Source organism: Rhodamnia argentea, chromosome 7 (assembly GCF_020921035.1).
Source record: "Rhodamnia argentea isolate NSW1041297 chromosome 7, ASM2092103v1, whole genome shotgun sequence".
In the NCBI taxonomy this organism is placed as follows: Eukaryota; Viridiplantae; Streptophyta; class Magnoliopsida; order Myrtales; family Myrtaceae; genus Rhodamnia; species Rhodamnia argentea.
In genome coordinates this window covers 21458167-21473007 of record NC_063156.1, presented here as the reverse complement: position 1 = coordinate 21473007, position 14841 = coordinate 21458167, and the positions used below count along the sequence as shown (strand labels likewise).

The 14841-nt window shown below is 39.5% G+C and overlaps 2 protein-coding genes across 2 annotated transcripts; both read left to right on the top strand.

Annotated features, from left to right (window-relative positions):
* Positions 1-1874: 1874 nt before the first annotated feature.
* Positions 1875-5482, top strand: LOC115734617. Its single transcript, XM_030665467.2, has 6 exons — positions 1875-2338; positions 2650-2763; positions 3677-3757; positions 4246-4418; positions 4624-4720; positions 5104-5482. The coding sequence occupies exons 1-6, from the start codon at positions 2051-2053 to the stop codon at positions 5212-5214; spliced, it is 864 nt and encodes a 287-aa protein (XP_030521327.2). The 5' UTR covers positions 1875-2050; the 3' UTR covers positions 5215-5482.
* Positions 5483-5825: 343 nt separating this feature from the next.
* Positions 5826-13287, top strand: LOC115734812 (serine protease SPPA, chloroplastic). The gene is given in 14 exon segments (XM_030665750.2): positions 5826-6055; positions 6057-6356; positions 7225-7408; positions 7982-8119; positions 8739-8909; positions 8993-9096; positions 9554-9621; positions 9863-10032; positions 10798-10867; positions 11746-11900; positions 12028-12133; positions 12297-12384; positions 12475-12618; positions 12803-13287. Coding segments are annotated over 14 exon segments (2031 nt in total). The 5' UTR covers positions 5826-5953; the 3' UTR covers positions 13034-13287.
* Positions 13288-14841: the final 1554 nt, after the last annotated feature.

Genomic DNA, 14841 nt, shown 5'->3' with positions numbered 1-14841 from the left:
GTTGCATCGAAATAATATAAAGGAAAAAACAACAAGAATCAAATTGAATGCCCAAATTTATGTATAAATATGGGCAAAAGGATATCAGAAGTGTCAAAATTTATGTACGGCGCCGACTTTAATGTCAAATTTTTTTCCCGGATCATTTAACTGCTAATTCTTTTGAAAAATGATTATTTGAGTGCCAACTCTAGTCTACTTGGCCGAAAATCCTACATGGCTTGTTGGAGAATCCAGTCAGCAATAGAAAAGCTAAAAGTTAAAAAATATATTGAAAAAATAAAAGATTGAAAAAATAAGCTTAAAAACTGAAAAAAAAAAAAAAAGAAGAAGAAAAAGGACTTGCAGCGGCGAGGGCTTGGGTGGGGTTGGTCAGCGGGGGTCGTTGAGTCTCGGCCAGTAGACCTAACCAAAAGAAAAAAAATATAGGGGGTGAAATTAACCTCAAAACGAAGTTTCCTTTATTTATTTATTGAAATCCCGAACAATATAGTGTGATTCCCAAACATATTGTTTAAAACGAAGAAACCGATTCATTAAATTACAAATCTGTATGTTAACTTTACAATTAAACTCGCAAATGAGAATGATTGTAATTTTACTCTCGACTTACCAATTCCAATCATACTCTCAACCGTTTCATTCTATTTTGTTTCTTCTCTCAACTATTCTAATCTCTTTTTTCAATTTTATTTAATTGTCTAAAAATGCGTACCATTAGATACGCCAAACATTTATGACATCGACTGCTGCGACATATACGCCACAAGAATCACACTTGATTATATAGAATTAAAGAATTTTATATGGCAATGATAATGTGGTTTGACATTAACTAAATCAATATTCGTAAAATTGAGGGAAACTTTTAATAATATTGGCAAATCGTCAAAAGATTTAGAATTAAATTGATTCCACTGAAAGGTTTAGATAAAATTGGTATTAATGCAATGCAATAGGTTTTAGGATTTTTTTTATTATATTTTTTCCCTCAATTAAGTTAAAAACAACATTACTTAAAAATTCACTTACTTCCCAAAAAGAATTAAAGGAAACATCTTTTTGAGCCCATGGCCAGCCCTAACCAAAAAGGAACAAAAAAAAGTAGCGAATTTTATTAAAAATAAAAAAACCCAAAATATCAAAATATTATTAAAAGTTTGCCACTTAGGTGCTGGCGAGCCAAATGGACCGAATTGGCACGATTGCAAAAGATTTATGAATGAATTGACAAAACAAATATTTAAAATTGAATTGACATAATTACAATATATTTATGACCTTTTTTTTAAGTAATTTTCCAACAAATATGAAAGGTCTAGTAAGGATCGGCCCGCGTTTTCCGAAGGGCAATAAAATGTACACTAGTTACGTTGCCCGTTGGTGAGTCGGTCATGACAACCGCAGCCGGGGAAATTGTTTTATCTGTTTGCTTAATTTCAGATAAAGGAAGGAATTACCGCTAATATTAGGCAATTGGAAAGTTTGGCAGATCACACTAAAGCGAAGATTTCCATGAAGAGAGGAACGCCGATTCCTGAACCGGAACCGGCCGTGACTACGTGCAAGATTTCAATTAGCTATTTAATGGACGCAAAAATTAAGCCACGTCATCCTCGAACAGTGCCACGACACGTGGCGCATTCCTCTTCCATAAGAAGCAGGAATCGCCTGTGCGGCCTCGTACGCAGACACGAGGGAAAATCACGAAAAGCGGAAAAATTCCCATTAATCCTAAATCCCCAAAGTACCCCCCGGTCCATCCCCATTTCTGTTTCCTCCAGCATCTCGCAAGGGCTTTCTGGTAATTCCACCACCTCCTACGGATGACCCCTGAATGCTGTGGCGGACATATTAACTTTATCGAAATTCCGCTAAATCCGTGACAAGAAGAAAATCGGAGCAGCACGCTCTCTCGATTCCCGGAAATGCCTCTGTTCAATCGCGATAAGCGCGTGCAATTTTCTCGGAGAATGATTTCCTGAGATTCTCCTTCATCCTCTCGGGTCCTTCTCCTCCGTGATTCCGAGCTAGAACCAAGTCAGCGAGTATGCATTCGCTGAGTCTGAAGGCTTTCGGCGACGTCAATGCGGGGGCGAGGAGGTGTTTGTCGTCCGAGGCGAGCCGGAGGAGAGAGTGGCTGAATTGCAGAGAGACCCAGAGGAATTGCAGGATTTTCGCTTCTTCCTCGGAGAGGGGCGGTGGCGGTGCGGGGGGAGGGGGCGGGGAGAGCAAGAGTTCGAGCTTGAGCTCCAGCTCCAGCGCCAGTTCGTTCCTCATACGGAGCCAGACTTATGCTCTGCTGAAGCAGCAAATGGAGGTCGCCGCCAAATCTGAGGTGATGGTTCGATCCTCTCATCCGTTAGTTTGGTCAATGTGTGAATTCGTACCGTTTGTAGCCCTGTTTCGAGGGACGGTGGGTAGATATGCATTTGCTTCGCCACGCCATTTTTTTTTGTCGTTTATAGGAGTCAGTGAATTCGGGTATAAAAGAATGGGTATGTATTGGTATCTTGTGATGGTTAATCTGGATTCGAAGCTACGGGGATTCTAATGACGTTGGTCTCATTTCGGATGGTTGTGTGCTTCATATCGTTCGATAAGGTGGTAAGTATTGGCAGATAGATTAACTATGTTTATATGTTTTAGGACTATAAGGAAGCTGCTCGAATTCGTGATTCATTGAAGCTGTTTGAGGAAGAGGAGCCGGTTCTTCGCCTGAGAATGTTAATCAAGGACGCAGTCACTGATCAGAGGTTTGAGGTACTTGGATTCTATTTCCCAAGCTTAATCTTTCTGCTGCTGCATTCTATGTCACCAGATCAGGCTTCAGTTTGTATTATGCGAATCTTCAATTCCTTCTGTCTAAAACAATCACTGTGACCACAAACTACCCCATGTTGATCTTTACCATGGTCTCCTGCCTCTAATTGGAAATTTCTTTTGGGTCAGCTGCTAGTGGTAAATGTCACCTGTTAAGGTAGGCATAACTTTGTCTCAGGAGGTTCAGTATGTTTGTTTCCATCATGGTTAGCCTAACTTCTCTTGTGCTATGCTTGGGAGATAAGTGCACAAATCTCCATGTTTACCTCATTTAGTTGCCCACATATAATGTCTTTTGAGGTGCAGAGTTCGAATTCTGTGCCCTTTATACTTGAATCTTCTATTTCCTTTTTCCCTATTCTTTTCCTTCTGATGGAGTTGGATACATTCATATTTTACAGTAGTTTACACATTCATCCTTGTTACGTATATGAAGCAAACAAGATCTGCAAGACGTGAAAATGCTTAGTGAGAAAAACATGTGATAAAAAAATTAGTAAAGTTTTGATATGACCATGGTTACTGCCTCATGCGAGCTCCATCATAATCCTCCTTATCATAGCCATTCGTCAGTGACAACCCCAGTTTAAATGCCTAAACTCCAGCTGCTTTTCTTCAGAAGTAGACCTCAATAATACGTAAGTGTATATATACAGATTGGAGCATTATTTTGTTAGCTTTTGTCAAAGGACTGTCCCACACTTATTTTGTATCTCTGTGAGAGGTTCAAGCTGACTTTGTTGATGATGATAGTGTTGTCCTGACCTTGTTTTCTCTGGTTGCTGACTTTGGCAATTGATGTTGGATTTGTGCCAACTATCTCACCTAACCTCTGATATGTCTTTACTTTCAGGATGCAGCTAAATATCGCAACGAGCTGAAAGAAATTGCTCCCCATTCGCTCTTGAAATGTTCAAGCGATGCAACAACCTTGGTATGCAGTTTATGCGCATTTGCGGCTACAATTAGATAGGCTTTTCCAAAGTCAATGTTACTGTGAGTTAATTGATGCTTCTAGTCTGGTTCATTAATCTGTTTTGTATGCATAGTTTAATCTAAAACTTCATCAGTGTGCCATCAGTCATATATTATGTATGATATTATGAACAGCTTGTCTCTCGCGATTTAAATTTTCTGAGACATCTTTTGGAAATTGGCAATTACCTACAGTTACATGATGAGCACTTCGAAATGCTTGTATGAGTCGCCAGTCAGTCTCATAATACAGCCCTTTTAGCAACCAATTTGTAGAAATTACTGAAATGTTATGTTCAAGATCCTCAGAATGGTAGCCATCGAAGTGGCGGGAGTTCTCATTAGGAAGATTTTTGCAGCCTATTGTTCATCGTCGCCATCATTGCCCTGCCCTTCTTTCCATGCCTAATGGTTCACTGATCTAAAGCAAAGTCCTTAATATTTCAGGGTATCAGGATTCAAGTGAGGAGTGTCTACATCGAGGGGCGGAGTCAGCCTTCCAAAGGGCAGTACTTTTTTGCTTATAGGATCAGAATTACCAACAATTCAGATCGACCAGTTCAACTTCTTAGAAGACACTGGATCATAACTGATGCCAATGGCAAAGTTGAGAACTTATGGTGATCCTCCTTGCTCTCTCTTTCTGTCTCTCTCCATGCTTTTAATATTTCGTCCTTTATTATTGAGGCAGGAAATGTGAGACTGTGAATTGTTATTTTAATTTCTTGCAACAAGTTCTTTTGTCCTGTGCGGTATTGAATCATTTGCATTACTTTTCTCGATCAAGGAAGCATGAGTAGGACTTATTGTGTCCTTTTATTTCAGGGGAATTGGAGTTATAGGCGAACAACCCGTTATGCTACCCGGGACTAGTTTTGAGTACTCATCTGCATGCCCACTCTTCACGCCCAGTGGAAGAATGGTAAGACTTTCTCACTTCGAACAATTGACCTTATGTTCTGATTGGAATTGAGGCATATACATACTGCGTGTGTGCACGGGTGTTGTCTTCGTTTGTGGAACGATGTGCAGCTGCACCATGTAAATACTATGAGTGACGTTGGATGTAGAAAAATTGGTCCAGAAGTAAGTGATTCAAATGAGATGTTTACTGGTGGAAATGACATTTATATAACGATCCATGGTTTTATCAGAAAGAGTTTTCCCTTAAGGTGGTCGGGGTCACTATTGTCTCCAATCCGTGTTGTGGTTTGTGGGCATTTGTGTAACATCGTATACATTTAGTCGGTCCGAGGCACAAAAGCTTGAACTTCTCATCTGCTTTTTTCCTTGTCCGTACTGCAGGAAGGCGACTTTGAGATGAAACACGTTGACAAGGTGAAGTCGCCGACGTTCAACGTGGCTATCGCACCGTTCTTGCTCTCCGCTTTTGGGGATGACTCCGATGCTTTCTGATATCCCAGAGGTTTCTGCTCGAGACAGACCCGACATTGAAGCGGCTCTTTGCTCCGATCGAATTTCTTGTAAACTATTCTCATGGTAGGAACTGTATAGCGAAGTAGCAACGTCCAGTTGTACAGATCAACTTCCTCTAGTGGAATATGAGCTCTCGTTTCCTTTTCCTCTGTTTCTTTTTTTCCCGTGCTTGGACGGACATGGTCAAAGATACGCATAGTTTTTTTCAATAAGGAAGAAGATTTGACGGTGCATTGATGCTCTTGGATCACTTTGTTTACATGGAAAGATGGTTGGTTTAGCCTGGGGTTCCAACTCGTATATACTTTTATAAGAACAATGGTAAGCGAAGGAAAGTCAGCGAAAGAGAGTCATTAGAAGCTTGCGACTCCAATTTTTACGATTATTTATTCATGACTTTTGCTTTTATTTGGCGCCGTCCTTGCACGCAAGCATGTGGATATGACACGTCAGTCACCTTTTAAGGATGACGTGGCGCTAAGTCCACCTTGTCGCTCCCCCTTCCTCTTGCCTCTTGCCTATCCCTCCGCCATCCTTAGTGATTTCGACGACCGAAAACAGAACAGAACAGAGAGGACTCGCAAAGAGAGAGAGAGAGAGAGAGAGAGAGAGAGAGAGAGATGTCAAAGCTTCTTCAGACGTCGCAAATAACCTCCACGGTCCAAACCCACGGCAAGAGCTTCTCTGCAATCCTCCACCTATCCAAAACAGACGCTCCATGTCTTCCTCTTCACAATCACCTCCATCTCTCCCCCCTTCTCTTCCCTCTCCATACGAAATCCGTCTCTCTCCTCCACACCACTCCTTCACTCTCAAGAACCAATCTTTCTTTCACCCATTGTTTGAATTTCATTGCCCCGGCCACCCATCACAAGAGCTTCTCCATTAGAGCGTTCGATGATTCCGGGTCGGAGACCGAGACCCAGAAACAGGAACGAGAGCAAGAAACGAAAGAACAAGAATCGCACGCCAAGAAAGGCGGGGACTACCCCAGTGGGGAGTTCGAGTTTGAGGAGTTTGGGGTGTGGAAGAAATTCGGGGTCAAGCTCAAAATGCTCGTTGCTTTCCCGTGGGAGCGTGTGAAAAAAGGCAGTGTCTTGACTATGAAATTGCGTGGCCAGGTTCGATCATTTGACGAACAATACTTTTCAAGTTTGAGAAGAGTACTTCATCTCTCTATTATGCATTTGGGTTAGAGTACGTAACCCCTGTCAGCACAAAAAAGGTCACATGAGGATCTTGCCGTACATGCGGGCTCTGGCATATTACATATTGGGTGTAGCAGGATACATAGGCGTAGCTTCCTCGTCGTTGAAAAAAGAACAAAAAACTGGGTGTTTTGCCATGTTAGAGGTTGGCTTTACGGTAATTCAGATGTCAGTTTCGAGTTTTGTGGTATTGCTCTCATGATTTATGAAGGTGATTTGCAATGTTCCAATATCTTTGGAATGGCATCGAAAACGCTGCTTCCTCCTCGGTCCTCTCAATATGGTAGTTTCATCTTCAAATTTTGACAACTACTTACCGATACAGGAAGAGGAGTGAGACATGTTAACGAGATCTGCCCACTAGATGCTTGATAGAAGACCAGTGAGAAGTGGTTTTCTGATAATGAGATGGTTCTTTCATTTGCACAAGCTAAAAGTTTTTAGTCTCTAATTTTACTTGTGTTTTTCAATGTAATGTCAATTGCTTGAGAGTACACTACTGAGAGTGCGAATAAAAACCCTTGGCTTATATTGATGTTGTGTTTGTTATTTGTCTTGCAAGAGGGTAGATTATATTAATTAACAATGGCATCCAACTGCAGTGAAAAAGCCTGTGCATTTGATACCTCTGGCACTGCCCGTAACATTATGTCAAAGTAAAAACGCATATATAGTATCTCCACAAAATTGCTTAAGATCATGTTATGTGAGTTCATTATCTGACTCATCATGTTTACCTCTCATTGGAGTTGAAACTTCTCGTGTTTTCTTTAATGTTCAGATATCTGATCAGCTAAAGAGCCGTTTCTCTTCAGGACTCTCCCTTCCTCAAATATGCGAGAATTTTGTAAAAGCAGCTTACGATCCTCGTATCTCTGGTATTTACCTCCATATTGACTCATTGAACTGCGGATGGGGTAAAGTCCAAGAAATTCGTAGACACATCCTGAATTTCAAGAAATCAGGTAAAGAATGTGCTTCTTGAATTTCGGTAGACACACATTTTATAAAGTGGCTTGCTGCTGCTAGAACCCCCCTGCTTGTTAGACAGATGGTATGTGCATGCAGGCAATATGCCATACAAAATAACCTGGTTACCATGTGATTTTGGTGTTTTCTCCTTAAACTCAGTAAATCGAAGTGCTTAACTTTGATTAAGCCGCCGCCATGGTTTATTCTATGGTATTTCTCCAAGAAACATTTTGACAAGCTTATGAAGAGTTGCTTAATAATGTGACTTTGCAACTGGTGGTGTAAACTTATTAAAAGTCACTTAATGGTATGAGTTTACTTTAATATATTGTTACACTTTGAAAATGAGGGAGTCTTTGGGATAGCAACACTGGGTTTGTTCCTGCAGTCAGAATTTACTTTCACAGAATATGAGGGGATAGTAGCAACACTGGGATAGCAACTGGTGGTTTGTTCGCTATACTGACCCTTATGGTTTTTGCCTTTAAGATTTCTCCTACTGTCGGTCATATACTAACTGTTGTTCTTTACTTTGTTTATGATATAGCATTATTCTGATATTACAGGAAAGTTCATAGTGGGGTACGTTCCTACATGTCAAGAAAAAGAGTATTACCTTGCTTGTGCCTGTGAAGAGTTATATGCCCCTCCAAGTGCTTATTTTTCTTTGTATGGTCTGACTGTTCAAGCTTCCTTCTTTAGTGGTAAATTGATTCTCCTAGACCTTTAAACTTTACTGTGCTTTATCTTACTGCTGACTGACAATTGTAGCTTGGATGCTTCAATGCTATTAGGATTCCTGTATTTTTTCTTTTCCTCCAGTTGCCAATTTTTTTTTCATTGCTTTTTTTGAAAGGGGAGGGTCATGACATGCTCAGAATTTTGCAAGTTCCTTGGTACTTGTTATTGTAGATGTTGTTCTTTCTGTTCTTTTGATGGGGTTGGGGGAAGTGGGTAGGGGGATGAATTACCTGTGAATATTTGCCGTACTTCCTTAGATGTTTGAAGTTCTTAGCAAAATCCTTTTGTCAATTCTGTCTTTTGGTTGTTTTGTCTTGGAATCTTGAGAAAACAAGCATACATCAAGAAGCATGTGGCATGCAAATTTTCCCTTTATATGATTGTAATCAGTGGATGACTTGCAGCTGTAATGCATATCTTGAGCATGCTGGGAACAAAAAAAATAAATAGGAACCTAAAAGTGACTTTGCCTGGTTCTTTCTTTAAACGCTCAGCTGTTGACAATTGGCATGGATCGTGCTTTCTTCTGGTAGCTTACTCTCTCTCTCTCTCTCACACACACACACACACACACACACACAGGTGTATTGGAGAAAGTGGGAATTGAACCGCAAGTTGAAAGGATTGGTAAATATAAAAGTGCTGGGGATCAACTCACTCGAAAATCCATGTCTGAAGAAAATTGTGAGATGTTGACGACCATACTGGATAATGTATACGGCAGTTGGATAGATGAAGTTTCCTCAACGAAAGGTGTTGTAGCTTTAACATCGTATGGGCTTGATCTTCCTATTTGTACTTGTGAAAAATTTCTGAGGCTCTTCTGTTTTGAACAGGGAAGAAAAGAGAAGATATTGAGAAATTCATAAATGAAGGAGTTTTTCAAGTAGAACGGCTAAAAAAGGAGGGCTTCATAACTGACATATGCTATGATGATGAGGTGTTTAACTCTACTCTTAATGTGCTGAATTGCTGAGAACAAAGCATTTAGTAAAATCTGCCAAGGCATATTCACTGTTAATGAGTTTCTATTATTATTCCACGCTTGCGTCTGTGAATGCGAGTTTCTATTATTATTCCACGCTTGCGCCTGTGAATGTGAGTTTCTATTATTACTCGTGGCAGTCAGATGCCTCTGGTTTATCAGAAGAAATGGTGTAAAAAATGCTCTTAATAATCTCATTCTTCTTACTTTTGCTTCGATAAAATAGTTTTATGTAATCACAAGCAACATGCTGGCCTACAAATCTTACTAATACGGAGCTACTCGGCGTCCTAGTGTTTGTCTTCATTGTCCCTGCCTGCTCTTATCTCATTCTGTGGTAGGGCAAAATTCCTGTCTCATCGTAGATTACTTTTGCAATAACACTTATTTTCCATTAATGTGTACGTTGCAGGTGATAACAATGCTGAAAGAAAAACTTGGAGTGCAGCCGGATAAGAATCTTCCGTTGGTTGACTATAGGTAGTCCACATTTGGTTCAAGGAAATCTCGTTGAGTTTGTAGTTAGAAGCATGTTCCCGTTGTTAAGGGTCACATGTGATCTGAAGTTTTCTAGCATGTGAGCAACTATGGTTTTAAATGGAATGTCATGTTTCAGAAACAAGTTTTCTCCCCTCCCCCAAACTGGGAACAAAAGAATAAATAATTCAGAAATTAAATGTTACCATCTCGTGTTAATGGTTCTTTTCTTGTGGTTCTACAGGAGGTACTCAAGAGCTCGCAAGTGGACCCTTGGTTTATCCGGTGGTAAGGACTTAATAGCTGTAATACGAGCCTCTGGTGCTATAACTCGTGTGAAAAGTCCAACGAGCCTTCCTAGTTCTTCTGGTGTAATAGCAGAGCAAATCATTGAAAAGATTCAGGTTGTCAGAGGTAAGATTTCTTTGCTAGCTCAGAATACAGTAATAAGCATACTGGGTGGCATTTGTTTCTTCGGTGCAGTATTGCCAAAGTTCTGTGGTTGTCACTTCTATAGTTATGGTTATGAGGTGGCATTCTGTTGCTTGGTTATGAAGGGGTGTTTTAATAAGAAGCTGGACCAACTTATAAAAAAGATACAAATGTCTAGTGTAGTCACTGTATTTCTTTACTGGAATCTCTGGTATTGCCATCTCCTGCAATGTTTGGCAGTTTTCCTGCAAAGAGTGGCCAAATCTGTCCTGATGCTGAAGTGCAACAAATGATGTATCATTGAAGTTTTAGCATCTGTGGAACCATTATCAGATTACTAATTATACTGTTGAAATGTTTTATTATTATACAACCCCAGGTAAAAGGATTCTTTCGAAAAATATCTTCATGGGTCAGCTGATTATATAATTTTGGCTTTTCATTTTTTTCTGCTTCAATAATTCTAGTAAAGTTTGAGTAAGTGGAGATGGATGCAAGCAAATGGAGGGGCGAACTGTATTGTTCCCTTTGTTACTCCACATGCATTTAGAAAATAAGAAATGGTAAATCTTTTAGATGAAAAGCCAATTCAAAAGTTCTCCCTCCAAGGTGTAGGCTGATAGCTCATCTCAAAGTGTTCCCCTATTGTTTTTATTTCCTTTTCGTTTATGGCACATATAGATTTATCATTTATTGCATCTTCTTTTTCATCTCATGTGTCCTGCATTATATCTTTCCTTTCTGTAGAGTCAAAAAGATTTAAAGCTGCTATCATCCGAATTGACAGCCCTGGTGGTGATGCTCTAGCCTCGGACTTGTAAGTGCTGCTATATATCACTTGAACATTGTTCAACTGTCTTTTCTGGCGAGCCGCGTTTGATACTTGAACATAAAAGCATATATTAGTGAGAAATCAAGCTATTCGAATGTGTTAGTTTTCTACGGATATGGTTGTAATCAATCATCATAATATCTTGCTTTCACTGTGGTGTTTATAGTTTAGTAGGGGGATAAATAAGACTTAAACCCTGGTCAATTAAGTACTTAATCTTTCTTTTCGATCAATTGAGGACTTAAAAGTTCTTACAAAATGCCCAAATCTGGTCTTGAGCTTGTTGTCAGTTCATTTGTACTGCCAAAATTCCAACGTGGTTCCAACATGGAATACTTGGGTCATTTGGCATGTATGATATCCAACGCCTTGATTCCATCAACAGTGAGTTTATGACCTGATTGAAAAGCATTTTTAAAATCTAAAGTCCTCAATGACTACCGGTCAAAATAAACTCTAGTTTCTGCACTTATCCATTTCAATAGGCCATTTCAAAATAATGTTTTCCCAAGAAAGTTCTATAGTTGTGGCATGTAAAACCTCTTCTTCTCTATCTGGAATCAGAGTAATTGTCAATGCAAAGTCATGCACTTTTGACATCATCGATGTTGCGCCATAAGGTTAAGAAACTGCTTATCTCTCTCTAGTGACTCTACTTACATAGTTGAAATTTGAAGGTGGCGGGGATAGTTCATGAGATGCATTTGGCAGTAGTAAAGTCTTGTCCAAAGTGATTTGCCCGTCATTTCCATGCAGTGAAAAATTTCATCTTTAACTGTCATATTGAATGTTTTACTCTTTCCTTCTGCTTTCTTTTCTAATCGTAGCTTAATTGGGTGTTTCATGATGCTTATGATGAGCAGAATGTGGAGGGAGATTAGGCTATTGGCTGCATCAAAGCCTGTTATTGCATCAATGGTTGATGTAGCAGCCAGTGGAGGGTATTACATGGCAATGGGAACACCAACCATTGTTGCAGAAAGTCTTACCTTAACTGGCTCTATTGGAGTTGTTACAGGTGAACCTAGTATCTCTTTGTAGTCTCACGCCTTGCAATAGTTGTTATGCTACCGCTTTTCGTTTGGTTTTTCATAGCTTCATGGAGATTCTAAAAGGGGTCGGGTGTGCCATTTTTCTCCCTTCAGGGAAGCTTAACCTGGGGAATCTGTACGAGAAAATAGGCTTCAATAAGGAGATCGTATCAAGGGGAAAATATGCTGAGCTCCTTGCGGCTGAGCAGCGACCTTTTAGGTGAGAGGCATTTTCGCCTGGTACTTTGAAGTGTAAATGAAGGAAGATATCTCGATAATTGTATTGCTACTTTTGAGTGCTGCTCTTGGATTTTATGTGATGACACGTTCCAGTGTAACCATTTCTCCTGCACTTTTTCTGGATTGTTTGTAAATGAGTGCAGGCCAGATGAGGCAGAGCTATTTGCCAAGATGGCAAATAATGCATACAAAATGTTTCGCGATAAGGCGGCTTTCTCGCGATCGATGCCGGTAGGAAGCAACATTTGGTGTTAATCTATAGAACCCGCCTCATAAACCCCTGCTACTTCATGGTATTGTAATTGTTATATCTTCCCACAGGTTGATAAGATGGAGGAGGTTGCGCAAGGGAGAGTATGGACAGGCAATGATGCTGCTTCACGAGGTCTGGTTGATGCAATCGGTGGATTTTCTCGGGCTGTTGCGATTGCGAAAGAGAGGGCCAATATACCCCAAACCAATAAGGTAGGTTGATCTTCGTGATTGTTTCCTATTGATCTTAAAATAGGTTTCCTCTTGGTCTTGAAAGTATCTGTTTTGAGCATCTCTGATTAATTACGGAAACCTAAAGAGCTCTCGGAAAAAGAACTATTGGAAATTTGTTTCGCAACAGAGTAGCTGCTAGGTTTGATCATTTATCTTGGGGCAGGTCACCCTTGTCGAGCTGTCGAGGCCATCTCCTTCGCTACCGGAAATATTGAGTGGGATAGGAGGCTCTCTTGTTGGGGTCGACACCGCGTTGAAGGAAATGCTTCGAGAATTGACATTTTCCGAAGGCGTTCAGGTCCGGATGGACGGTATATTATACGAGAGGCTAGAGGGCGCTTCGTTCGCAAATCCTATCTTGACCATGATAAGAGATTATCTGAGTTCTCTCTAGAGCGTAAGCTCTGACCAGCCTCGCGATTCAACCGGAAGAGTACACAGCATCATCATGGCTCGGTGCAGCGGGGGCAAGACGACACGACATTCTACCAAAAATTGCACGGCGCTGCTGCCCCGCCGGCTCGGCAGCGTGGAGCGGCCTCACGTGTTACCTTTCCTTTGCTTATTCATAACAACCATCTCTGTCCTGTTCAAAGCATATAGGGACGGAATAAGGTTGGGTGATGAATATCACTAGATTTGTGCTTATCACGTTATTCAATTTCCTAACCGTTTATTTACGTGTCTTTTCATTGTCAATTTCTATTGAAATTGACAGGCCCCACCAGTCAGATCGAGCCGTCTTCGCAACTCACACACTAACTTTCGCTTGGAGGTGTCATTATCGAATGGAAAAATCAAACTGGAATCAAACCAAATTGAAATTTTGTACATCTTCTGTTCGGGTCGGATAGTGAAAAAATAACTATTATTTTTTCCGGTTCGGGTTATTTCGATTTGGTTAATTGAATTGCAATCGAAATTCTCAAGAAAAACTGAATACGCAACTCAAAATCTTTTTTTTTTTTTTTTCATTCCTCTCAAAATTGCTTTGAAACATAACATCCGTTTATCTTTCTCCATTTCGAAAATTGAAAACCCAAATTGAGGTTCGGTTCATATTCATTTTAGGTCGTGACTTGGTTGTGTTCGGTTGCTCACAGCGGAATTGATTTGAGCCGTTGAAATCCTTGGAATTATTACCCCTCTCAAATTTTCGGGAAAATTATCAAAAAAGTCCCAAACTTATTGTAATTGTGCAAATTTAATCTTAAACCTTTTGTAACTGTGTCAATCCAATCCATTTGATATTTTAATATTATTATTATTTTTTACTTTTTTTACTTTCATCTCCTTCCTTTGGCTGGCAACCGACTAGAGTCGAGATTGGCCTTGCTAGCCCGGATCTAAATTTTCATAATTATAATAGGTTTAGAACTTTTTTGCACAATCACACGACTTTGTATTTTTTTTCTTATGAATATTTGATACTGACGCGGCTCACCGGAGATCCAGTCAATAATAAAAAAAGATAAAAGTTGAAAAAATAAAATAAAAAATACAAACTTAATTAGATTAAAAAAATAAAAAAAGATAAAAATTCCAAAAAAAAGGACATGTGTACTAGAGGTCCTAAAACTCGTTACGAAAGTGCATTTGAGTTTTAAAACCGACAAAAAATGCATTCAAGTTGTAAAACTTGTCAAATTGAAGCAATTGAGTTTTTCCTTTAACTTTGTCAATTTGGACTAAAGGAAAATATTGACTTTTTAAATATTTTCTCTCTTCTATGTGGTAATGACGTGGCCAAGACGGCGTCGTGTTTGTTCAAATCCGATTTTTAATACAAATTTAACTTAAAATAAAATTTAAATGAGCTCAAAATTATAAATAAAAAAATAGACCCTTACCTGCTGCCGGGGTTCGACGACCTTTGCCGACCCTGCCCTACCCTTGCCGCCTGGTTCTCCATCACCTCCTGCCCCCTCTTTAATTTTTTTGTATCTTTTTTTTATTATAAATTTTTAAGCTTATCTTAAAAACTTGTATTTTGGAAAATTTTAGTTTTTAGATTATTTTTAAATCTAATTTTAATTTATTTTAATTTTTAAAAGTTTAGAAGTCCATGTGGACTTAATTATTTTTTAAAAAAAGCCATCTTATACTAAAAAATTAAGTATAAATGTCATGTATTAGTTTGGGCCAGAATATCTCGCCGGAAGCATTCAAGTGATAGTTTTTTCTCCGATTTAGCACTTAAAC